The sequence below is a fragment of the Lissotriton vulgaris genome, chromosome 8, assembly GCF_964263255.1.
Source record: "Lissotriton vulgaris chromosome 8, aLisVul1.2, whole genome shotgun sequence".
NCBI lineage: Eukaryota > Metazoa > Chordata > Amphibia > Caudata > Salamandridae > Lissotriton > Lissotriton vulgaris.
Window position 1 is genome coordinate 9,722,128 of NC_141696.1, and position 26,747 is coordinate 9,748,874.

General features: G+C 45.8%; 1 protein-coding gene across 1 annotated transcript in view; it reads right to left on the reverse strand.

Annotated features, from left to right (window-relative positions):
• The window catches only part of LOC147693218 (NACHT, LRR and PYD domains-containing protein 3-like), a 1,290,712-nt gene that overhangs the window by 290,834 nt on the left and 973,131 nt on the right, over positions 1–26,747 (reverse strand). The window contains exons 18-19 of the mRNA XM_086933611.1: positions 19,206–19,379; positions 16,535–16,708 (exon numbers count right to left, since the gene is read on the reverse strand). Coding sequence (XP_086789737.1) covers positions 16,535–16,708; positions 19,206–19,379 — 348 coding nt within the window. The remainder of the gene's footprint in view (positions 1–16,534; positions 16,709–19,205; positions 19,380–26,747) is intronic.

Here is a 26,747-nt window from a genome sequence, read left to right on the forward strand (position 1 = left end):
ACAAAACACATTTGGACAAAAGCATGGGTGTTTCCAAAATACTACAAAGTTAGATGTCACATGCAGTTAGGAGCACTCCGCCAATCAGGACACAACATAAACACTGCATGGAGTGATCACATGCTCACCACATCAGACATCTGGACACACATACACTGGCCCAGACTAGCTCTCCTATTGGTTGAGAGACACCTGTGTCCCCCTTATCAGATGATTATACTTCTTGTTTAAGACTATGATGCTTCCAAAGTATGTGTTATTGTACACTCAAATATACATATTTGTGCGCCCAAAACCTCTGTACTTCAAGACTGTCTTCAGACATGCCTCTGTTGATATTTTCTAGGCGCTGCGTTTAATTAACCCAAGTTTTTCCTGTTTTGCCAAATGCCACCTGTCTTTTTATTTATTTAAGTTAAATTCATATTCGAGCAACAACATCTGACATTGGTTTTTCACAAGTGTAAGGCCTGCCTCTCTAATATGATAACATAGAGTTACCTTACATTTAAAAAGTGTTAACCTTTAAGCGGGAACAGGTAACAGTATTGAGTTTGGTGTCTAAAGAACTGTGATTTCAGTAAAGTCGCATTTTAAGTTGCAATTCTGAAACTGCTAATTGTAGAAAGTTGTATTAATATAACAATTGTCCCGTGGGACCCATTCACAAATGGTAACTTCTTATATGTCTTAAGAGGGGACTCAGATTTATTCAGACTTATTCATTGGACCAACATTAATTACAAAGAAGTCAAAACACAGGACTGATTCAGTTTGCATCTTGCAATTTCTTTACTCAAATCGAGTGCAACAATCAAAATAAGTGATCATAGTGCAGAAGACGCATTGCTCCCGTGGAGATAATATTTACAAAGAAACTAGATAAAAGGCACTGTACAATTCCTAATGGTTGTATCCTTTCGTTGATTACCAAACCTATTTCAGTTAAATATTTCACTGCTGCAGTGTATTCCTTAAGAACCAGTACCAATCCTCTTTCTACCAAACCATATTGGTTCGATCAGTTTGGGATCAGCTTCTCCGCATTTGGCATGAAGAAGAGTAAGCCTGGTCAAAACCTTGTCCGTGACAAGTGCACAAGGAGGGAGGTACCAGGCACCCGTACTATCCAATGCCAGCTCTGCCATTGCAGAATTTCAGAATTTCACCCTACGAGATAGACACAAAGTCAGCAGTCCTGTCATCGCGGATTCTACTCAGCACACCACAGCAATGCAGAGAAAGCACGCTGCAGCTGCCAACCCCAATGGAGGGGAAACCTTCTCCCTTTCCTTGGCTAGCTCTCTACTCTGAGAAAGAGAGTGCTTCATGCACAGCAGCATAGCCACCATCGAGGGGGAGTACTTTGTCTCAGACCTGGTGACCCGGCAGAGATAGGACAGAAACACAGCAAATCACCTGGAAAATGAAGTGTAGATCAGATTATGCGACTAGAAACAGGTCAGACATTGGGTTAGTGGTTTTTGTTTAGTTTATCAGTTTTCTTCACTGTCTTTGTGTGCTTCTGTTTGCCGTGCAAATAATTTATTCAGATTAGGTGTAAATTGAAGGCAGTGGGAGAAATTTAACTTCACTGCGCCTACATATCGTGAAAAGGGAGGTGATGACGTGAGCGATTTCAGAAGGATGTTGTGAGAAAAGTGTCACAGAGAGAAAGGATAGACTATAGATGAAAGGAGTGTGAAGGGGATGCCTTGGCTAATTGTAGGAAAGGGCACATTTTGACTTGTATGCACCCCCTCATTTTGCCTGGTATTTGATGCAATTTTGACTGAAAGTGTACCGGGTCCCTGATAACCAGGACCCCAGTACCAGTGTTCTTTCTGTAAAACTGTCCAATTGTTCCACAATTACCCCACTTTAGGCTCCATGTAAATCCCTACTAAATGGTACCCCGGGCACCCAGGGAAGTGAAACTAAAGAGTGTCCCTGTGGGTCACAGCTTGAATTGTGCATCCCTGTGTGTCTGAGTACCATGCCTGCAAAGCACTGCATGAGGTGTAGGTAAGTCACCCCTACTGCAGGACTTACAGCCCTAAGGCAGGGTGTACTATACCCCATTAGTTGGCCTATCCGTAGGGGGTGGATGTGTCCCTGTGATATCAAAGTCAATTCTCAGATATCCCAAGTGCACCGGGAGGTCATGCTGAGTACACAAACTGAACCCTCGTGATTACGAGTTCCTCAGCTCCATTGTAGTAATCTGGGTTCCCAAGGCCTACATGCTCCGAAGATAACCCACTTACACTCAAGAACTGTTGGCACGGAAACTGTAAAAGTCAAAGAACAAGTTTATTAAGACCCCATGGGGTGGTGGTACACTCATACAGCACCCTTCGGTAATGCAAGAGGTATCACACCGAACACCGGTGTGACCCCGATTTATATACAGTTTTGGGGCAATAAAAGATAGGCGGCACAAGTTAGAACACATTTATGTACATATATGGTCATGTTTTGGAACACAGCCAGCTCATTGGAGGGGGCACAACTCCGCTGGTCAGTTTGGTGCACATTCCTGAAGGGTAACTGGTCAGTGGGGACTGCGCATGTGCGAGCTGACCAGTACTAATAATAGACTGTTGCTGGGCAGACTGAAGTGGTCAGTGGTACGGACAAAGGACTAAAGGGCACGCCGGCCACGAGGCCGCTTATGGTCTAAGATGGCCGCCGCAACATTCAAAATGGCGTTTTCATATATGGCCAAGTTAAGGAGGAAAACGTGTAGTTTCAGCTAATCGCTAACGCGGCCATGCCAATTACGACAGACGACCCTTTTAGCGTTTAGCTGAATCTACCTCATAGTGAACATAATCAGGATGTTCGTCCTCGATGTCTATTAACATTATTTGTGTTACTTCTTTATGAAGCATCATTTTGTCATGGGCAAGAGCTCGTCTTGATGGTATGCAAGCTGATAGGCACATGGAACATAGAGCTGGGCCACATTGGATACATAGGCAAACAAAAAACAGTGCCCCCACAATTATACATAAAATCGTTAACAGTTTCCAGCCCCAAGTAGTAAGCATTGACCAGAACCATCCTGAAAGTGTCCAAGTACCATTGTCCGGATGTATCTCAGCTGCAATTTTATGGAGCTTTGATATGGCATCATAAACAGATGGAGAATTGTCAGGTATGTATACACAGCAGCTACTTCCGATAATTCTGCATGCCCCCCCCCCCCCCCCCCGGTCGGCCAAAACTACATCTAACACCATCCTATTTTGGAGTGTAACTATTCTAGAAATCTGTAGTTCCTCAGTGATGTTTCCTAGGGCAATGGCAGTGTCATTCGCTACAGCCTCGACAACACGTGTCAATCGTCTTATTTTCCGGCTGTTCAAAGCGGCCCCCACGAAGGAAAATAGTCCCAAATTGAAGTCCACATACTGTTGTAAGGCAGTATCAGTCTGGTCTATGTCATCCAGAACAACGGTCCGCTTGACTCTATTCAGGACAAAGTCATGATACAGGATATAGTCATTGTGATACATTGGTGGGGCAATGAATACAGGAGGCAGTACAAACGATACATAGCACGTGCCCAACCATCCCAATGGAAGCTGATGATAACCCTTCGTTCCACAGATAAAATACGTGTTTCGAGATGCTACAAATGAGATGCCATTCGGGCTATCAAAGTGAGTGTAGTGTTGCATTCACTTTTCCCTACCGCAATCGAACCTTTATTTCTAATGCACAAATCGGCTTTAGTAGCAATGACATTGATGACATGTGAGCTGGATACATTGACATTTCTTTGATAGCTATACACACGCGGGGCAGAGACGTTGTCGGGCCTGTACTCTTCCCATTCAAATCGAGTACCCTCGGCCCGCGGAAACCCATCCTTGTCATGGGAGCATATTTTATTCAAACGGAAAAGCACCCCCCCTTTTGTTGGCCATCTCAAAGTAAAGAGGAGGGTGTACCATGCATTGCATGATCCATTATGCGAAAACGGGAGTGGAATGAGTGGGGTGCCCCCTCTCTTCTGGTGCCCCGGTAACATCCCACACACCCAACAGTTAGAAGTATTGGTCATATTGTGCGTATGATGAAGAATCTGAATAAAACTGTTGTTCAGATAAGTTTGCCGATGTCGTTCTTCATGGTAGGGTAAGGTAAAGTGAAAATGTTCAGATGGAGCCGGGGTAGTTGGCAGCAAATGTTCACGTGCAGGTACCACAAGTTCAACTACCCAGGCTATTACAGCTATCACCACAATAGTCAGAACAAAAAGAATGGCACCCAAGATTCGCTTATCACGTGATGCTGGTGATGCCATAATTCGGAAAAGTTCTTGCAGAGTCTCAAATAGTTCAAATTGTTCACAAAGTCTTCAAATACACATGCGTGTATACCTAAAAAAAAAAGAAAAAATATGGTGCTGAACTCCGAGGTAGCCGTTGTTTTCTTCTCCGGGCCAAGACGGGTGTCGCTACACTGGCAGAACTGATCCCCTCCCCTTGGAATTCCCGGTTTCCGTTTCACAAACCTGGAGCGGTAACCAACCAGTCATATACAAAAAAAAACAAAAATCTTGTTATCGGGGACGCAGGTTGTAGTGCTCTCGTCCGGCAACAGCGTGGTCCGGGAAGGCTCCCTCAACTTCGGCCGACGTCGCAGCTGGGCTCTTTTCTTTCTCCAGAATCTCTTTGTAGTCAGTCAGCACAGCAGGAGTCACCAGATCCGGAGAGACACGGCGACAGTGTGTCGAGTGCACCCACCGCTTTCTGTTGGTCACTCGTACAGCGGTCCGGGTCGCAAGGAGGACCTGTTCGGGGCCCTTCCACCTTGGCTCCAAACTGCTCGCTCTCTCAAACGATCGGATCATCACATGATCGCCGGGGCGAAGATCATGGCCTTCTCCAGTAGAGTTGTCAGGGAGCGCTTCTCGAACCTGTTGATGAATAGAAAGCAAATCATTTGTTAATCGTGCCAAATAGTCGTTCATCATAACACAAGGCACATCATGTATTAGTCGCGGCTTGGGCACCCCCCAGATATTCATAGGGCGACCAAACACCACCTCATATGGTGTGAGGCCAGTTCGTGAATGGGGTACTGATCTAAGAGAGAGCAGTGCTAACGGCAAAGCATCAGGCCACTTCAACGACGTAGATGCCACAATCTTGGCCAATTTAAGCTTTAACGTAGCATTGTACCGTTCAACCAGACCTGCCGACTGAGGGTGGAACACAGCGTGGAACTTCTGCTGAATCCCTAACCCCTTCAGTACATACTCCACAATCTTCCCAACAAAATGAGGCCCATTATCGCTCCACAAAAATTTGCAAACTCCAAAGCGAGGAAAGAATTCCTTAAGCAACACCTTAGCCGTTGTCAGGGCTGTGTTGTCTTTCGTGGGGAAGGCCTCAACCCATTTGCTAAAGGCACATACCACCACTAGGACATACTTCAGGTTGTTGCAGCGCTCGAGTTGTATGTAATCCATTTGGAGTACCTCAAATGGTGCAGATGGTGGAACGAACCCTCCTTTCGGAGTATGGGTCCCCTTTCCAGGATTGTGTTGCAAACATACCAGGCAGGTCTGCACTACTCTCTTGGCTGTATTAGCAATCTCGGGATGCTCCCAAACTCGTGTTAACAGTCGAGTGATTGCAAGGGCTCCGACATGTGCCAATCCATGTGTCATCTGGACCATCGCCTGCAAGTAAGCCGCAGGCAATTTCCATTTCTCCATGTCTTTGCTTCTCCAACAACCCTCATCATCTAGTACCCCATCTGTTGCCCATGCCGCAAGTTCTGATTCAGTAGCCGATTTTTGAATATCCAATATTTCTGCTCTAGCATCACTCCATCGCTCAGCCTGCGATTGGGTCACATACATGGGGGAGCTAGTCCGGGACATAGCCGTTTGTCTCGCTATGCTGTCTGCAAAGGCATTTCCTTGGCCCACTTTATCCGTGATCTTTTTGTGGGCACTGCATTTAACTATCGCTACTTTCTTTGGACCAAGCAACGCATTTAGGAGATCACGCACTAGTTCTCCGTGCATAATGTGTTCTCCGTGAGATGTCAGAAACCCACGCTCTCTCCAGAGTAGCCCGAAGTCATGTGCTACTCCGAAGGCGTACCGGCTGTCTGTGTATATGTTCACACATAGGCCAGCACTCAATTCGCAGGCTCTTGTTAAGGCTATCAGCTCTGCTGCCTGAGCCGATTTCTGTGGTATCCTAGCTGTTTCTACCACTGTCTTAAGTGTCGTGATCGCATAAGCTGCGGAAGTCGTACCATCTGGCAGCCTTAAACACGATCCATCAACCCACAGTTCCCCATCCACATCTGGAAGTGGCATATCCTGTAAGTCAACACGACCCTTTGTCTGTTCCTCGGTCAGGAAAACACAGTCGTGATGTTTTTCTTCCTGACCCTCCTCAACCGGATAGGGCAATAAAGTGGCAGGGTTCAGAGTAGCGCATCTTTTCAGTGTAATATGTGGCGCCAAAAGTGTCAGCTCATATCCTGTTAGTCGCGCACTCGTAAGGTATTGGGTCTTTGTTTGGTTTAGCAGAGCATCTACTGCGTGAGGAACTAACACCAACAGTTTATGCGATAACACTATTCCCTCACTCTGCCGTATGGCTACTGCCGTTGCTGCTACCGCTCGAAAACACCCAGGCAACCCTCATGCTACAGGATCAAGAATGGCAGAGAAGTATGCACATGGTCTCTGCTTATCCCCGTGTACTTGTACTAACACTGACAACGCGCACCCATCATTCTCGTGCACGTACAATGTGAAAGGCTTCGTGTAGTCTGGTGTGCCTAACACGGGTGCGGAACAAAGGGCCTGTCTCAACTGTTCAAAGGCCTTCTGACATTCATCTGTCCATTCAAGGGGCATTGGTGTAGCTTTGGACAATAACGCTAACAGAGGTTTTATAATATGCGAAAAACCCATGATCCACTGCCTACAAAAGGACGTCAACCCTATGAAGGCACGTACATCTCTCTGCGTGCGGGGAACAGGTGTGTCTAAAATTGCTTGAATTCGATCAGATGTTAATGCACGCCCCTCCTTAGACAACAGATGACCGAGGTAGGTCACCTGGGGTCTACAGTATTGGAGCTTTTTCTTCGAAACCTTATGATTGTTTTGCGCCAAAAAGGAAAGCAACGCAATTGTACTTTCTTCACATTGTGCATAAGAGTCTGCGGCAAGCAGAAGGTCATCCACATACTGGATGAGGACCACGCCAGTCTGCAACTCAAAGGTATCTAACTGTCTTTTCAAAGCCTGACTATAGATGCTAGGGCTTTCAGTATAACCTTGGGGAACACGACAAAATCTATACGATTTATTATTTAACGTGAAGCCAAACAAATATCTGCTATCAGGATGGACAGGGATGGAAAAGAACGCGTTTTTCAAATCAATAACACTAAATGTTGTGGCCGTTGGTGGCACCAATGTAAGCAAGGTCGTAATATCGGACACCACCGGGTATTGGGGAATGACAATTTTGTTGATCTCTCGCAAGTCAATAATAAAGCGATAGACTTTGTCATCAGTATCTCTTTTAAGGATCGGAAGAATAGGACTATTGCAAACATTATAAGGGACCTCCTCCACCACTCCTGCAGAGATCAAATCCTGAACAATATGTGTCAATGCAATTTCACCTTCTCTCGAAATCTTATACTGTGGCACTCGTGGTAGAGGGGCCCCCTCCTTAACAGTGATGTGTATTGGTGGAATACGCATCTCTCCCACATCCGTATCTGAGGTCGCCCATAACGTGTGCGGTAGAGAGGCCAAAGCTGGAATGTCTAAGATAGCGTAAAACCTATCTGGGTCAGGATAATTGTCATTCAGAATAACCCGCACTCCCTCAGGAGCGCACCGTATTGTTGCTCGAAAATATTTAAGCAAATCAAATTGTAAATTGTAAATTGTTGTGTCTTGTAAAGCGCACTGCTACCCGGAGGCCTCGTAGCGCTATAGACCGCTGGGGAACCCGTCCTGGCTTTCCCTGTGAGATAGTCCCTCCTGGGTGTCTCCAAGGTGAAACCAGGCATCCCCGGCGTTTGTGTGGGGCCGTTGTGGAGATGAGGCAAGCTAATGCCCAGAGTTGCCGAGTGTGATCCCTGGTCGGAGTAGGCACCGATGCGAGAATTATCAGTCCGCTGATCCTGGTCCAAGACCCTGCCGCGTCGGGAATCGAACCCTGGTCCCGGGCCGTTCTCGTCACTCGGGTCTGCCGCCTCTAACCAGTGAGCCACACCTCTCCACCAATGCCCAGGATATTGTCTGGTGTATGGGGTGATAACAAAAATTGACCACAACTGAAAAATTTGTCAAGACATAATGCAAGGGGCTTTGACAATGGGCTAGGGGAGGGTGTGCCATCGAACCCTACACAGGTAATCATTTCGCCAGACAGGGGAGCCCTCGGAACCAAGTGTTTCGACAAAGCGCTACGAGTAGCTCCTGTGTCGACTAGAAATTGATCAGTAGAACCCAGAATACCCGCTGTTACATATGGACCCTGCTGATCTACCGGCACTTCAACTGATTCCTTACCCCATCCTACGCAGTCCTATGCATGCACATAATCCTGGTGCTCCACATTCTCACCCTCCAATATCTGATATTGATTCCGTCTATCAAACGCGTTTCGTTCATCCTGGCCACGGCCCCTCTCCTCAACCCTTCCACGATCACTTCCGCCACCTCTCACTCCCGTATAACCTCCTCTCGACCTACCACCTCCTCGACCACGCTGACTACGCTGCTCACGAAGTACCGGACAATCTTCAGCCCAATGCCCAAACTCCTTACAGTAGGCACATTGATCCTCCGCTATATCCGTACGACCATACGACGTATTCCCTCCACCTCGTCTACCTCTATCATTCCCACTACCCTGTGGTCCCCGAACCTGCGCCAACATCACCTTCGTTTTCAATTCTTTCGCCTTTTTATCAACACTTTCTTTAGCCTCCAATTCCTGCCGCTCATAATACTGAGCCATAGTTAACAAAGACGCAGGGGTCGCCGTGGCCCAGGAACTTTCACTCAACTTCAATCGTTTTGCAATCTCCGGTAGGAGATTAGCCACATACTTATCTACAAACAAATGCCGGCCCGTATCGTCTGTTAAAGATTGACCACTGTAATCATGGAATGCCTCCTCGAAGCGTGTAAAGAAATCTGAAACTGTTTCATCGGGTTTTTGTTTGCACGAAGTTAACATAGTCCAATCAATCTTTTAAGGAGGAACAAGCGTTTTTAATTTGACCAAGATAGCCGCCGGAAGGTCTAAAATCAACTGACAAGGCTTACATGCCGGTTCCCTATCTAAATCGGCAGCATTTATTTCTTTCCATGTCCCCCCCAGTATTGTTTCATCATTATTTTTACGAATTTGCCTCCACATATCGGGTGGAAGAATTAGCCCGAAAAACAAATCTATGTCAACAAGAGTCATCACACAAGACGAAATAGCCCCTTCCACCCCTTCATAGAATGCCGCCGGATTTTTCCGAAGATCAGGTAGCGAATTTTTCAATGCCATAACATCTGCTCTATTCCAAGGCGTATATACCCAGTTATATACAAAATATCCTTTCGCATCCTTTGACAATTTATCATCATCCGTACCTTCCCCTTTAGGTGGAACATACAAGGGCGCGGCTTCACGCATAGGCATAACATGCAATGCAGAACTCTTATCTGAACCCCGGAGAGAACACTCCTTAATCTGCTCGCTATTCTCCAATTCGGACTCCTTTTGCCTCCTTTTCCGTTCCTCCCGCAATCTGGTTGTCTCATCTCGCAGCTGGATCAGTTGCTTGAATAGGCCGTCAACATCTGCAAGATCAAATAAACCTTTATCCAAATTCTCACGATGCACTGACAAAGCTTTAGGTTCTAACGTATCTGAAAGGTCACGATACGCGGCAACAACTTCATCCGCCAAACTAGACAAAAAATACATTAATTCAAGATCCGACCATTTACTCCTCTCCGCAATCACCTCATCCTGAGAAACACATTTCCTATTCACTTTACGAGCCCAACTACGTAAATGTGCGGACCTCTCCGCAGTAAACCTGAGAGCGGATACACCCTTCTTTTCCGACTTATCCTGCCCGTCATCTCCCGAATCTTCAGCTGGAGCCGTTGGCGAAACGTACGGAGGCGGTGACCGATCTAGCAATGAAAAATCATCAATTTCATTATTAAGGACAGGATAAAGCGGTCGACGAATAGGAAATTGACCAGTGGTTTGCAATTTACGTTCCCGTTCCTCCCTCTCTCTTTTCTCCTGAGCCTCTTTCTCCTCAAGCTGTAAAGCCTTATCCCGAGCAGCCTTGCGCTGCTCTTTGTCCGCCAAGGCAACTTCACGTTTCATTCGCTCGCGCACCGCTTTCTCCCACATTCGCACACAATCAAACATGTTTTGTCTAGACCTGCGTTGAAACAAACATTGCTCCACAAACTGTACTTTACGTAAATCGAACGACCCATGTAGAGGCCATTGCAATTCAGGATCTGTTTTCGTGTACTTATGCCATAATTTGCTGTACATAATAGGGGGAAGGCCAAATTTAATATACATCTCACGGTTTGGTGTTCCTTCTGGGGGAGCCGGCTGTGCTTTCGCTAACCTAATTGTGGTACCATTTCCAAGACAGCACATTCCTCGGAGTGTGCTGAAAACAGGCATGTTCAAAGAGTATCACGAAAGCGTGACACCGTAAAAATGGCACTTACAGTACTTCACACAAATGTGCCGCTCAGAGGAAAGAAACAAAGTTAGAGAAACATCTCTACATGCCTGCCTATGTGAAGTGCACTACACATATAAGCTCAAAGATCACAAATTCACAAACTTTAGCTAACTCAAATCAAATCATAGATCATAGAACTCCGGCAAGAGTCCGAGGACTACCTTACCGATCACAAATCATAGAACTTCAGCAAGCGTCCGAAGACTACCTTGCCGAACACAAATCGTAGAACTTCAGCAAGCGTCCGAAGACTACCTTGCTGAACACAAATCTTACCCAAAATCTCAAATGTCCAGATTCCAACTGCCAAGGTCTTGTGATCGAATCAGCCAAACTGCACTTTCCCAGCAACGCAGACACTCGAAAACTCAGTCGGAGACCGGCGCCACCTGGAAGGTCAGATCGGAAGGAAAGGAAGAAACACCGTGGGAGCCAAGACTCGGGTCACTCAGTGGCAGCGCGCGTCCATGGCGAGTTTCCAAGCCTTCGTCACGACCTCTCCTTCGGGCTTCCGAGTCGCCGATGAGTCCCTTCGTGGTCGCCAATTTGTAGTAATCTGGGTTCCCAAGGCCTACATACTCCGAAGATAACCCACTTACACTCAAGAACTGTTGGCACGGAAACTGTAAAAGTCAAAGAACAAGTTTATTAAGACCCCATGGGGTGGTGGTACACTCATACAGCACCCTTCGGTAATGCAAGAGGTATCACACCGAACACTGGTGTGACCCCGATTTATATACAGTTTTGGGGCAATAAAAGATAGGCGGCACAAGTTAGAACACATTTATGTACATATATGGTCATGTTTTGGAACACAGCCAGCTCATTGGAGGGGGCACAACTCCGCTGGTCAGTTTGGTGCACATTCCTGAAGGTAACTGGTCAGTGGGGACTGCGCATGTGCGAGCTGACCAGTACTAATAATAGACTGTTGCTGGGCAGACTGAAGTGGTCAGTGGTACGGACAAAGGACTAAAGGGCACGCCGGCCACGAGGCCGCTTATGGTCTAAGATGGCCGCCGCAACATTCAAAATGGCGTTTTCATATATGGCCAAGTTAAGGAGGAAAACGTGTAGTTTCAGCTAATCGCTAACGCGGCCATGCCAATTACGACACCATGACGGCGTCACTGTACCTACAGATGTATGGTACCAAACATCTCATCTTAATAAACCTGCACTGATGCTAATTTTGGATTTATTAAGAAATGTACCTAGAGGGAACCATAGAGATGCCCCATAAAACCTACTGACTGGTAGTGTGCCACCATGAACACGTTTCTGACCCCCTGAGGTGAGAGCCTTCGCTCTCAGAGTCCAGGATCAAAGCCCGCTCTGGGGGGAGGTGTTTACACCTCCTTCATGCAGGGTGTGCATTCCAGGGTGGGAAGATTCAAAGGCCCTGCCACCTTTGTTATGTCACCAGGCCTCTCCAGATAGCGGAGATGCCCACCCCCTGTCCTGACCTCACTTTATGGCTTCAAGACTGGTGGGAAGATTAGCACAATGAGGAGGCGGGCCCACATCCAACCAGAACCAACCCTAAGATGGACTAGCTGAAGTGGACCCCACGTTTCAGATTCCCCCATCTTGTTTTGGATGGAATTTGCAATCTAGGGCCAGGGTTATGTCCACTTCCCCCAGGAAATATTCATATAGAGTGTGTAGACACCCTAAAGGTAGGCAGCCCATTGGCTACTACCTTTCACTTCCCTGATCTCCCCTATTCTGAGTATTTAGGTGGCACCCCTGAAACCAAGAACTCAGATTCAATGGCTCAAGAGAAGACGGATGAAGAAGAGTCACTGCCTGGCGAGAGCTACAGAAGGCCGGTGATCTTTTGGAGCGAAACGCTGCCTGCTCACATCTCTCAACAAATGCAACAGAGTGACTCATCTTACAAGCTGAAGAACCACCAAAGCCTAGGGTAGCTTGCCAGCACTTCTAAAGAGAGGAGCGACTCCCTTGCACCCTGTAGGTACTGACCAGCAGAGTACAGTCCACCGCCTTGCAGCTCCCCGGCCCCACTGATGCTACAGATGACCAGGAGAAGGGTCTTGTGCTCTGTCGCCTCAGAATCTATCGTCAGTTTGACCTCATCTTTCTTCTGCTCATCCAAGGGGGGTCCATGCACCTCTGCAGGGGTCGACGTCATCCAGTAAGTGTTAGATTTGGGGGTCTCTGGTTGGCACGGGTATGCACTTGTGACAAACAGGGACCCTCTCCTCTAGTCAGGTACTCCTAAAAATAACCTCTGCTCACCCTCTAGGCAGTGTGGCACGAGCAGACAAGGCTAAACTTCAGGGCATTAGTAGTTAAGCATTTATGACTACATACAGTAATATGGAAATACACCACAAATGGACACCAGGCATTTTGTATATCAAAAATAGGTATTTCATATGAATATTAAAAGTAGACTTATGACAAGACCAAATAACGTTTTATAAATAAGGCCACAATACTTTTGTAGAAAAGAGTTCTTTAAAAGACTCTGGAACGCGAGGCGGACGGTCAAGGGCCACTAAGCATTCACTTGGTTGTGCGACGTACAAGATGTACTTCTTCAGTACGTGGCGATATTGAGCCGTACCTTCGGGTCTGCCGGTGAGAAGCGGCGTTCCAATGCAGGCAGGCGCGGCACGGGGCTTCCAGTACAGAATGTACGGGAGGCTCTCAGTGGATGGCGCGGCTCTCAAGATTCAGGAGGGCAGAGCGGGGTGGCCTGGTACATCTCGAATGTATGAGCCGTCCGGGGCTGGAGGCGGTACTCGGGTCTGATTCCAGCGGGGGGGTGAGGTGCGCCCAGTGCAGTGCGAAGAGGGCGAGGTGACAGAATGCGGGCGGCCCAGAAGGACGGACGATGAGTGGCTTGAACTCGAGCGGGGCTCACACGAGGCGGGGGCGGCCAGGCGCAAATTTCATGGCTCAAGAAGGGGGTGAGGTGCACTGGGGATCACGGCTCCGGCAAGGGGGGAAGGCAGCAGACCAGCAGCAGACAGCGAAGGCAGGAGATGAGCCCAATGGTCCAGGGCTCAGTTCAGGGAGCAAGCTTGCTTCCAAGCCCTTGGAGATCGTTTCTTTCAGAAATGCACAAGTAGATTTTTAAAAGTCTTTCTCAGTCTCTTCCTCTCCTTCTTGCACCATGGCACCCACCACAGGCCAGTCTCCCAGGTCAGAGACAGTACTCCTCCATGCAGCTTTCCCAGGTCCTTCTCTTCGTGCAGAGGTTCTTCCTGGCGCAAACAGGATCTGATTTCTTAGGAGCAGGGCTCCTACTTTCATACACAAAATCCTTAGTTCTTCCAGGCCAGGGGGGCCTTTGCCTAATCCAGTCCAGACCCTGAGCACTTTGTTTTGCAGACTCTGGCTTCTTCTTTTAGTGTGCATGGCAGGGACATCAGACGCTCCGCAGGAGGTGGAGCCAGCATTGTGGTGACAAGTACAGTCCAGGAGTACTCTGTTGACAGTCTTTCCCTCTCTCTTCACAAGGTACAGGGTAGAGACATCAGATGCTCCCCAGGGGGCGGAGCCAGCATTGAGGTAGCAGAGCACAGCCCTATACAGAGTCAAGGGGCACTCCCCCCACCCATCCTGGTGTCATCTCTCTATTCACCACCGTAAGCCCTAGCCTGTCTCATGGAATCCCCCAGCCCTGTCACACACAGAAACCAGACAGCAGATACACATCCTAGCAGAGGTGGTCTGAAATGGTTAGGGAAGCAAATACTAACTTTCTAAAAGTAGTATTTGCAAACACAGGATATTAAAATAAACTTTACTAAAAGATGTATTTTATTATTCTGAGTTCAGGCATACTTAACTTAACTGTCTACCATGTTCCCTGAGCTTGCTGGGATTATAGGGTGTAATAATTCCAGCAGCCCATTCCAGTCTATGAGAACAGGTAGCCTTCCAATAGTGAAAAACGAAAAGGGCTGTGATTCACTATTAGTACATGCCACACAAATCAGGGCTTGTCCTACCTTATGCTTACAATGCACCCTGCCCTTGGGCCTACCATAGGGGTGACTAATATGAAGCTAAGGGAAGGTTTAGGGACTGGCATGTGGGTGCACTTGCCCAGCCCGCATGAAAGTACCAGACTGCACGCAGGTTCTGCAATGGCAGACCTCAGGCACATTTTACCTGGCCGCTTCTGTGGGTGGCACAACCAGTGCTGCAAGCCCACCAGCAACATTTGTATTTACAAGCCCTGGCACTCCTGATGCACTTTACTGGGGTCTGACAGTAAACCAAATAAGCCAATCATGAAAGTCAATGTATACATGTTATATAGGGAGCACTTGCACTGTGGCACTGATTGGCAGTGGCACATTGCTCTGAGCAGCTAACACCAGCAAAACACATGAGGCACAGCAGCAAAAATGGAAGGGAGGCTCAAGCCAATGTGCCAGGTCTAACATTAAGACTCTGCTATTGCTGCAGACGTTGGCCAGAGTGTTTCATCCTTACCTGCCATCTAGCCATGGTCAGTTTCAAAGGCTCGGGTCATCTGTCAGAGCACAGGTTGCCTCGTGGTCTGAATCTTGCTGAAGTGGAGACGGGGGCGTGGGGTCCTTGCTGAGTGGAATGCAGGACAGAGGTGGCACTCTCTGGTACCCTCCATGTGCAGCCGCCCCAGATTTAAAAAAAATCTGAGGGTCTCAGGCAGAGAATGAAGAGGGCCTCAAAGCCCCCCTGCAGAGAATAAAGAGGGCCTCGGAGCCCCCGACAGAGAATGAAGAGGGCCACGGAGCCCCCCGGAGAGAATGAAGAGGGCCTCGGAGCCCCCCGCAGAGAATGAAGAGGGCCTCGAAGCCCCCCTGCAGAGCATGAAGAGGGCCTCAGAGTCCCCCCACAGAGAATGAAGAGGGCTTTGGAGCCCCCCGCAGAGAATGAAGAGGGCCTCGGAGCCCCCCGCAGAGAATGAAGAGGGCCTCAGAGCCCCCCGCAGAGAATGAAGAGGGCCTCGGAGCCCCCCGCAGAGAATGAAGAGGGCCATGGAGCCCCCTGCAGAGAATGAAGAGAGCCTCAGAGCCCACCACGCAGAGAATGAAGAGAGCCTCGGAGCCCCCCCCCCAGAGAATGAAGAGTGCCTCAGACTCCCCCCTGCAGAGAATGAAGAGGGCCTCGGAGCCCCCACACAGAATAAAGAGGGCCTCAGAGCCCCCTCCGCAGAGAATGAAGAGGGCCTCTGAGCCCCCCGCAGCGAATGAAGAGGGCCTCGGAGCCCCCCCACAGAGAATGAAGAGGGCCTCGGAGCCCCCCACGCAGAATGAAGAGGGCCTCGGAGCCCCCCCAGATAATGAGGAGGGCCTCAGAGCCCCCGCAGAGAATGAAGAGGGCCTCAGAGACCCCCACAGAGAATGAAGAGCACCTCGGAGCCCCCTGCAGAGAATGAAGAGGGTCTCAGAGCCCCCCGCAGAGAATGAAGAGGGCCTCGGAGCCCCCCGCAGAGAATGAAGAGGGCCTCGGAGCCCTCCCCACGCTTTGAAAGTGCCCCTCTGCACCATGACAGGGGCTTCTTTCATGAGCATGGATTGGGGTTTGGATACCCCCACTTCACAAACCTGACGTAATTCACAAATGTTATTAATGGGTGCATTTATCACGACATTAACAGAAAAGAGACAAGTATTAAAACATTTAAATATATTTTTAAAATACATGTGTAAGCCCCACCTACGATGTATATTTTATAAATCAATGACGTGATAAGAACTGCACAGCTCTGTACCTCAGTGTCTGTAGTTTGCAGTTTGGATGTTTTAGGCCTTCACACAACTTCTTCACTCCAGTGTCTCGCAGCTCTTTATTGTAATGCACGTCGAGCTCTGTGAGAGATGTGCTTGTTTCCAGGACGGAGGCAAGGTCTTCGCAGCATGAACCGGTGAGGGAACAGTAATTCAACCTGCAGGAGAGAAGAGACATGGAGAGGAGTAAAGCAGAGCACAGACAGGGGCGTCACAGCTTCCGTTTTCTCTTCATTTCCTTCTCGTTCTTGACTTACTCCCCTCTAGTGAAACATCCGCACCTTACACATCCGACTACGCCCTCCTTATATAGGAACTTCTTGGGGGAAGGTCTCTGACTGGCAAAGGCGGAGCTAAATGTACATAAATATATAAATATGTTGTTTATGCTGGAGACCCTCTGCTGTGGAGTAAATGGTAAATTCTCAACTTTAGCAGTTGTTGCAGTGACATGTCTATTAATGCACTGCTTGTTATGAATGCATAGACGGGCTTCTGATAAGAAATCTTCACCCATTGATCTGTTAAAACGTCATTCACACTTCCCTTCCTCCCTCAGCAGGGGCACTCAAAGGCCTGTGCACATTGTTCTCATCCGCCTAAAAATAGTTCCTTGATCTTCTGTGACAAACCGGATTTAAAATGTGTTATTTATTATCATATTATTTTGCCTACTGGTTATTTATTTTTTCCTGGGCCATGGTTGCCCAGTTAGATGATTATTTATTTTCATGTTAAAAAGTGTTTAAATGAATTTGCAGCTGATTTTTCTTTGAGTGCTTGGTTAGATGGTGATGTCATCTTGTCTCATTTCCCAATAATAATAAAATTCAGGACATAAATTAAATGGTTATGTGACGTTACAACGCATGCCATGACCCCACATGCCGCTGCAACGTCAAACTTTACCCCGACTTGCTGTCGGGGGAGCGTTGGAGCTTGGAATAGATACATTTTCTATTCCAACTCCAGTGTGTGCAACAGTAGGGAATGTGTTGGAGTTAAATACAACACCTTCTACCCACTGCTCACACCTTTTTCGTTGCAACAGCATGCCGGGTAGATGCATGCGTTGTAACGGTTGCGGTGTAAACGATGTTTCCCAAAATAAATAGTTGCTATTTGAAAAACATCATTAGTAAAACAGCTACAACTCAGAATGATTTAGAAAAAAATTTATGATGCCAAATTATGGCAAAAAAACAATTTATCATTGCAATGTCCGCCAAGGCCTGACCTATCGACCCTGCATGTGCCTTTTCATTTTCTTTTCAGCCTTGCATGTGAGGGCAAATAATTCCAATTAGTCCTATTTCTGGTGAGGGCCCGGGTCAAGTCCGGACACATGATATGATGCAGTACCAGGGCTTGGTTGAGTGGTCCTTCTTCTGTGTTTATCTTTGGAGACCCATAGTGAAAGGCACCATTGGCTGTCGTGCTTCTTCCTCTATAAAGCGATCACCAAGAGTGATCAGAGGTCACCTAACAAGACAATTTACAAAGATGCCTACTGTCCTATGTGCTAACTTCAGCAGCTCTGCTCTCTTAGCACACCATGAACCTCAGAAGCTCTGAACTTGAACAGCTCTGCTGTCTGAGCACACCATGAACCTCAGCAGCTCTGCAGTCCAAGCACACCATGAACCTCAGCAGCTCTGCTGTCTAAGCACAGAGTGAACCTCAGCAGCTCTGCTGTCTAAGCTTACTATGAACCTCAGTAGCTCTGCTGTCTAAGCACACCATGAACCTCAGCAGCTCTGCAGTCCAAGCACACCATGAACCTCAGCAGCTCTGCTGTCTAAGCACAGAGTGAACCTCAGCAGCTCTGCTGTCTAAGCTTACTATGAACCTCAGCAGCTCTGCTGTCTAAGCACACTATCAACATCAGCAGCTCTGTTGTCTAAGCACACGTGAACCTCAGCAGCTCTGATGCCTATGCACACATTGAACCTCAGCAGCTCTGCTGTCCAAGCACACCATGAACCTCAGCAGCTCTGCTGTCTAGGCACACAGTGAACCACAGCTACCCCTTTCTGCAGTCTGCTCCTCCTTTCATCTTACAGCTGCCCTTCTCTGCAGCCTGCTCTACCTTTCATCTTACAGATGCCGCTCTCTGCAGCCTGCTCTACCTTTCATCTTACAGATGCCGCTCTCTGCAGCCTGCTCTATCTTTCATCTTACAGCTGCCCCTCTCTGCAGTCTGCTCCTCCTTTCATTTTACAGCTGCCCCACTCTGCAGCCTGCTCTACCTTTCATCTTACAGCTCCCTCCTGCAGAATGTGAAGAGGGCCTCGGAGCCCCCCAAGTCTCTCTGTCATTGTCACTGGTGGGCCAGGAGCCCTCACTGGAAAGAACACACCTGCCCTCTAGTAAAGACTTATTTAATGTTATCCCAAATACCGGAGAAACAGGCTTTGAAAGAGCCCCTCCGCACCATGACAGGGACTTCTTTCATGACCATGGATTGGGGCTTGGGTACCCCCACTTCACAAACCTGACTTAAATCACAAATGTTATTAATGGGTCCCTTTATCACGACATTAACAGAAAAGACTTGTAAACATTTAAATGTATTTTTAAAATATATGTGTGAGCCCCCATCACCGATGTATATTTAGAAATCAATGACATGATAAGAACTGCACAGCTCTGTACCTTAGCGTCTGTAGTTTGCAGTTTGGATGTTTGAGGCCTTCACACAACTTCTTCACTCCAGTGTCTCTCAGCTCTTTATTGAAGCTCAGGTGGAGCCCTGTGAGGGATGTGTTTGTTTCCACGACAGAGGCGAGGTCTTTGCAGCATGAACCGGTGAGGGAGCAGTTAATCAACCTGCAGGAGAGAAGAGATATGGAGAGGAGTAAAGCAGAGCACAGACAGGTGCGTCACAGTTTCAGTTTTATCTTTATTTCCTTCCCGTCCTTGACTTACTCCCCTCTAGTGACACATCCCACCCTACACCTCTCACCACGCGCTGTTTATATAAAAGTCTCATGGGGGGAGTCCTCAGACTGGCAGAGGCGGAGCTAAATCGACATATTTATAAATATATTAAGAAATATTTTACCCTGGAGACCCTCTGCTGTGGTGTGAACGGTCAACTCAGAACGTTGGTAGTCGTTGTGGCGACCTGTCTATTAATACACTGGTTGTTATGTGTACATAGAAGGGATTTCAGTCAGAGGTCTTCAACCATTGTTGTTCAAGTTTTGCTCCACCCACCACAGCAGACAGCAGGAGAAATCACAACCCTGTGCACATTGTTCACATCCGCCTAAAAATAGATCCTCCAACTTCAGTGACAAAGCTCGTAGTGTAGTTCCTATACTCCCAATAGGCTCTGCGCATTCGAATAATATATTCAGCAGTGTAGACGTAGGACTGAGGTCGACTAGGTCTCTTCTGACTATATTAGTCTTAAGGTTTGCCAGCTAGCTCAGAGGTCACTAGAAACTTTCTCGAATAGACGAGGAGGAGTTTAACCTCCCTGGATAGACAAGAAGGGATTAGCTTCTGACAACCATATAACATGACAACTTTGCTCCCTCAGAATAAGAGTGTATCTCTAGAGTTGTGTGAAAACAATAGACAGCTATTTCACTCAGTCAATTGTGCGTACTTAGTTTCACCAGAGTGCAGAGAAAAGAGAGACGGGCGTTTTCAATAAAAGGTGTAATTTATTGAGCAGTCTTCTTTCTCATGCAAGAGAAATGAATTGCCATAATTGCAATACTTAATGTAAAGTAAAGTGCGTACAGTAAAAGGAGTATTATGAAATAATACTGTAAAAGCATTGATATGGTTTCTTAGCCATAAGATACTTTAAAATGGATAAAATATATACATACATATATACATTGACTAACATACTCAACTGGTGCTTCTAAATATGCCTACCCCAGTGTACCTGACCTAAGCCTAATACGTGGGAAGGAGTAAGTAAGTAGCAGTTTAAGTTAAGTTGGTTTTGCCAAGAATCTGACTCAAGAATTCTCTTTAAGGGTTTAGTCGGCTCCGTACCGGGGTAATAGAATGCAGGAGGTCTGGTATCTCTCTTTCAGGACTCGATATCCCAGCAGCCCGCGAAGGCGGCTGAGAACACCGGAGCTGGATTTCTCGGCAGGAGAAAAGACAGCGTCTCTCTCAGTGCGTCAAAAGGGAGGGGCAGCGTCAGTGGGCTCTCGCATCAGCTGGGCTCTCGGGCAAGTAGATAGCTGCTCGGCTCCAAAACCACCACCGTGTTTTTGCTTAAGGCAACGTTGGTATATTTATACCTGAAAGGTGCCGGGTTTGACGTAAGGTTGGACATAAGACGTCAATAAAGATGTCACTAAGAACTGGCCATTCTTACAGTGCTTCACAGGAGTTCTAGGACGAAATCAAAACAAAAGCAAATGGGGATTTCCCAGGTTGCTGGAGGTTTGGTTTGTTTAGAGAACTCGTTGTGCTTTCTAGGAGTCCAGGGAAGTAGCCTTGCTTGATGTGACTGCATGGGCTACAACTAAATATGGCTATGATTCCTATGCCATTATAGGGACATTATTGATTATAACCGTACAAGGGCATAAGATAGAAATATCGATTTAGGTTCCTAGATAAAAACACAATACCCACTCCACGATCTAATGTCCATCATTACTAAAACTAAGCAATAGTAAACATTTAAAGGTGCATTTGTATTCCAACTCACCCCAAAATACATTTTTTGCATTCGAAATGGTGTATGCGAAATACACGAAAATGATTATTGGTACTGTACGCTTTTCAAGCAGTGTAATCATTCAGTTAAACATGCTTATATATATTAGCTGAACGATTTGCGAAAATTACACATGAAATGGCTCTTAATACAGAAAAGAAGGTCGAGACCATTCCATCACATTTGAATACAGTTGCTGTAAATGTGCTAGAGGCTGAGGTAAAATATTGTCTCTAGAGTTCCTAAAAATAGAAGCTCTGTTCTTTAAGAATAGTTCTAATTTAAGCAGAGTATATGTGCCAGAAAAAGGTAAATATTTTGGAAGTTTGAAAAAAAATAATTACGCTTTCAGGGGTGAAAATAGTTCCAAATGTTTTCAGTACCTTTTGTTTATCAAAGCTGAAGGCCGAATTCAGAGTTCAGGGGAACGCTGTGTGCTCGTTGCTTAAAAGGTTATTCTTTCTGTTCAGGGGAGAACATCATTTCAGACAGACTCGCAAAGAATTGGTCTACAACATCAGGTGAAAGTTCGACCAAGTTTGAAAATGCCGCAACAGTGCAGTCGTGAGAATGATTGCTATCATCGATGTCAGGATCAGCAATGCTCACAGAAGGTCGTACCTGGGTAATGCTGCTCTCATCTCGTACTTCACTGCCACCTTATCGTAGTGGTGAAGTCTCAACGAATGCCGTCATCAGAATGGGTAGCCGCTGGGGACAACAGGATGCATGAGCAGTTACATGACTTAGCAAAGTATCTGTATCCAATGGTACTGCTGATGGTAGTGTAAGACAGACGTCCTACACACATTCTTCTCCACATAGCATACATCGAAGCACAGGGAGGATGCAATTTTGCCAGATTGGTCTGAATGAAAGAAACCAGGTCATATTCAGATCTCTTAGTCGGGCTAATCCAAGGACTTTATTTATGCGGTCCCTATAGCATATAGCTAGGATCGTTTCTTCCATCGTTGCTGGAGTCTTGTCTGCGACTTGGCTTGCCATATCGGAGCAGAAGGATCAAAAATAAAATTCCTGCTATGAGTCCCAAAAGTAGTGGTAGGCCGCCAAAGACAGAATGGACAAAATTTGGAAAAATGCCCAGAACTGTTTTGAAGGGTGTTAACTGTCCCGAAAAAAAGTGTCTTAAATATATGTGGGATACCACTGGTATCAGACATATTTAGGATTTGGCTTAGCATTTCTACGAAATGCACAGGGCAATTTGTTGATAAAAGGGTATGTATCTCTGCCTTTGTCCTTGCAACCAGAAGATCATACGTTTCTTTTGATGACGTTAAAGGCACGGTTGTCTGTAAAAGAACAGACTTCATTCTGCTTAATGTATCAATTCGAATAGAAGAGATATTCAAAGAAGGCCAAATCATTGCCTCCGTATCTGGAGTGCTGTTTGGATACAATACTTGCATAGAGCAAGTGACCATGGAACTAACGCTTACGAGATAGGCTTTCCCTGCCAACATGCAACAACAGCTGTGGTCCTCTATTAGAATATAGCTCCCGTTAGAAAGCTGTCTAAAGAATGGCTCTATTTGTGTTGCAGGTGTGCCGTGCTGGTGACATGTAAGGTTATTTGAAGTCCCCTCACAGGCCTCATGCAAATTAATACCTTGGCACAGAAGTATACCGCTTAGTGATTGTTTACAATTGTTACCACTAAGAAATACATTCTGTTTCTTTTCACTATAACATGTGTGTGTGTAAGGCAATTTCCATGATGACTTAATGTACCTTTTACCCAACCTTTCATACTGGCCCGCTGGTATATACTCTTGGCAGTATTTAAATTGGAAAGTTGTTATCGGAATTGTAATTATTCCGTGTATTATCCATTCAATGACAGGTCTTTCTGACATTGTCAATGGTAATCTCTCAAGTTTTTCAATGCTCAGAATCGTATAGTCTGCTCCTTTTTGTGCCAAACTGATATGTTTATCAGTAAGGTTAAAGATAGAGAATAATGATGTTGTGTTTATCAAACGCCATGGCACATAGCCTGAACTCAGATTTTGCAATGTCCAGCCGAGCAGTACAATAGAACGTAATTTGGACTGACTGTGTTGTAACATTAGTAAGTCCTGATCTATTATATCGATAGCAGATGATACAATACTGTCCAGTGAATATATTCTGGAGGACAGAGTCGTTAACCCATTGTCCACAACAGAAAGTGTTTTTTCCAAATTAATACAATCAATTTCTTGTATTTTTTCTGTTGTCTCAATTTGAGTTACTTTCCAAGCTTTGTTGTATGCAGCGTATATACCGGCCGCTATGAACCGTTTTTGACGCTGTTTGTGTGGTCCCATTATGAAATCACGCAAGTCAGCACCGTCTTTAAGTAAAGTCAAGTGTTGCTTAATTTCAGCCAGTGTGGATGTTTGTAGCCACTCAAGGCATAGTTTCCCTACACTGTATGTTGTTACTATCCCTGGATGTTGTCTCTGGGAGTATCTAGGGTCTGGTTTGGTCATTTTTAACCCCTGTATTTTGTTCAGGAATCTATCTTGACAATTATTTGTGTCTGTTGGCCAGATCAACCACTTTTTCCAATCAGGATGTGTTCTGTTTTGGTGTAAAATATGGGATACGTCTATCTCAACATCTGTAGTGGTATTACTATCAGGTATTGGTTTTGGAATAGACGGTTTGTTTAAGTCTTTAATCTTAGCTAGGCCAAGACAAGTAGTCTGTTAAATGGTGTCATTCAAGAATATTATTTGTTCTGGGATCATGCAGGCTCTAAATAATGCTTCTAAACCTTGGACCTGCCAATTTTTTGTACCCCAGATGGTTTTCGTTTCAATGTTGTGTTTCCAGAATTCAAAACCAAATGTAATAATTTTTTCATAAAATGTTTCAGAATAAATCAATTTAGTATTTGTCAACATTGTTTTTATCCCTGTCTTATTTAACAGTTTAAAATAAAATGTTTCTGCATCACTTGTGTTTAACCCTGAGAAGTATGGGAATTTCTCATAAAATGTTTTCGAACTGCTTTTAGGTGGAGTTGCACAACGTTCCCATTGATTATACTTAAAAACATTTCTAGGTTGAGCAGATTTATGTAAATAGTGATGTGCAAAGTGATTGTAACAGTACATTTGTTCATAATTCGACGAACCCTGTAAGTAATCATGTTCTGTAAATTTTGCTGACATTACTAAATCTGACATCATATTATTTATGCTTTCAAAATCCCAATCATCAGAGAATGCAATTGGTTTTACAAAGTCACTTAATGAAACCTTGAACTGATGTGGATATTTCAAGAGTTCAACCGGGCCATAGATTTTGAAATCCGTTTTGTCCCAAGCTACTCCACCAGGTAATGGAATGGCTGTGACATTCACTGATGATAGTTCTCTTTTCTCAATGTGAGATGACTTGTGTGGCTTTAGGACCAAGTTGATGTCTTGACTTGCTGTGTCCATTGTAGTGTATTTTCCCTCAATGAATTTTCCCAAACAAAGTACCATGATGAGCCAAAGCAGGAGGAAAAGTACACCTAACACAATCCAAAATTCAATCCATGGAGAAATCAGATAGGTTTCTTTGAGTTGATGAAAGAGTTTAGTTACTTTGTATTTGAAAGTTTTTGTTGTTGGCGTTTCTTCAGGTTCACTTGGATCTTCAGAAAAGTTATCGAAATTGATGAAGTAGCCAGATGCAGTTCTGTCAAGTGTTGGAATTGCTTCCGAATTTTCCTTTGCTTTTCCATTTTATCTTTCATTAGCATAGTCTGAGGCTACATCGCTGTAGACAGGTGTTTCTTGACGAACTGTTGCAATTTTGGTTTCAAGTGGCACAAATTCCATTGCATTGTTGCCTAGTCCTTTTTTATTCACTGCAGGTTTATCAAATGTGATTAGTCTCTCAGTTTGAACCTCTTGGATTGTAACAAATGTTGGTATTCTGCTATTTCTTGGGAGTCCGCTGGGCCTACTACTTATTATTAGCCACATGATTGTGGTTTTACCAGGTCGATGGATACAGCTCGGTTCTCCTTTTTACCAGCAAGGGGCGGTAGTACAACTGATCTTGTTCCGCTGATAGCTAAGACAGGTACTGCTTTTCTGTAAGAAGGCCCAAAGTCCTTCTTCACCGCGAACTTCTCTCTGACCAGATCCCCAATCTTTGGAATCCAGACAGGCCTTGCTGGGACAGGTGGTTTATCTTCAGTGGCTGTTGGCTGCTGTTTTAACTTTATGTTGCTCAGGGTTTTTCTTGTTTAATTTAAGTCCAAACGATCTTTGATATCAAAGCATTTTTTTTCTACCACTGAAGTCTGACTATCTAAGTCCTGAAAATGCATTCTAGTACAGAACAATAGTTCGTACAGACTAAAACCTTTTATAGAATTTCTTGGCAGATTATTAAGACTACGTTGGACACTTGTTAAATGTTGGACCCACCCATCACCCGAACCTAATACCCTCGCCGTTATAGATTGCTTTATGTCCCGTTTTTTTCTTTCCACAATCCCATTTCCCTCAGGATGGAAGGGACAAGAGTACCGCAATGCAATGCCCATGCTGGCCATGGCCTCCTTATAAGCTCGAGAGCTAAAAGCAGGACCCTGGTCAGAATGTAGCATGCCAATTGCGTATGTGCCGATAAAGACTCGCAAATCTTTTATAACAGTTCTGGCGTCAGCCGAGTGCTGGTGTCTGTATTTTTAAGTGCATTTAGTCTTAAAAAGAAATTAATGGGATGCTGGATTTTTTACGCATAGATATCCTTATGCCAACTACAAGAAGGGCCATGGCAATACTCCGGTCGGTTCGCTACTCAGATCTCTGTTGCAGTTTGGACAGCTCTTTGCAAATTTGTAATGTTGCAGGCTCATCCCCGGCCACCAGTATTCTGATTGTAATTCTTTTAGAGATTCCTTGATCTCTTGGTGCCTTAGACCTAATCCCATGTGTGCGTCCGCTATTAAGAAGATTCTCCTGTTTGTGTTTGGAATTACTCTATCCCCCACTCCAGGGATTCGAGCAAATGGAACGGAGTTTGCATCAATTATGTATGTATAATTGAGTGGATAGTTCACGGGTAGTGCTGCACAGTCGCCTTTTGAAGACGTTTTTACCGCCAGCATGGTTTCCCCGTCTATGTATTTTTCTGAACGCTTTTTTGTGGCTACGGAAGCCGGTTGAGCTGCTTCCGCTGTGGCTGTATTAGCCAATAAATTCCCTGCAACGTGAACGCCATCACGTTGATGACTCAGTGTATGTATCACGTGAGTCTTTCATAGTTCTTTCTGCAAAAGAACTACCTGTTCCCAAAGCTTCTTATGCTTTATTGTGGCACCTGAGTAATATTTGTAATCGTTTTGAACCCAGTTCTGCAAGTCATTATTGTAAGATTTGACGCAGAAATGTGAATCGCACACTATTAGTGTGGGGAATTCGCGATCGGTATTTTCAAGCGCCATCTTAAATGCTAGTAGTTCAGCTCGCTGAGCTGTACAATCT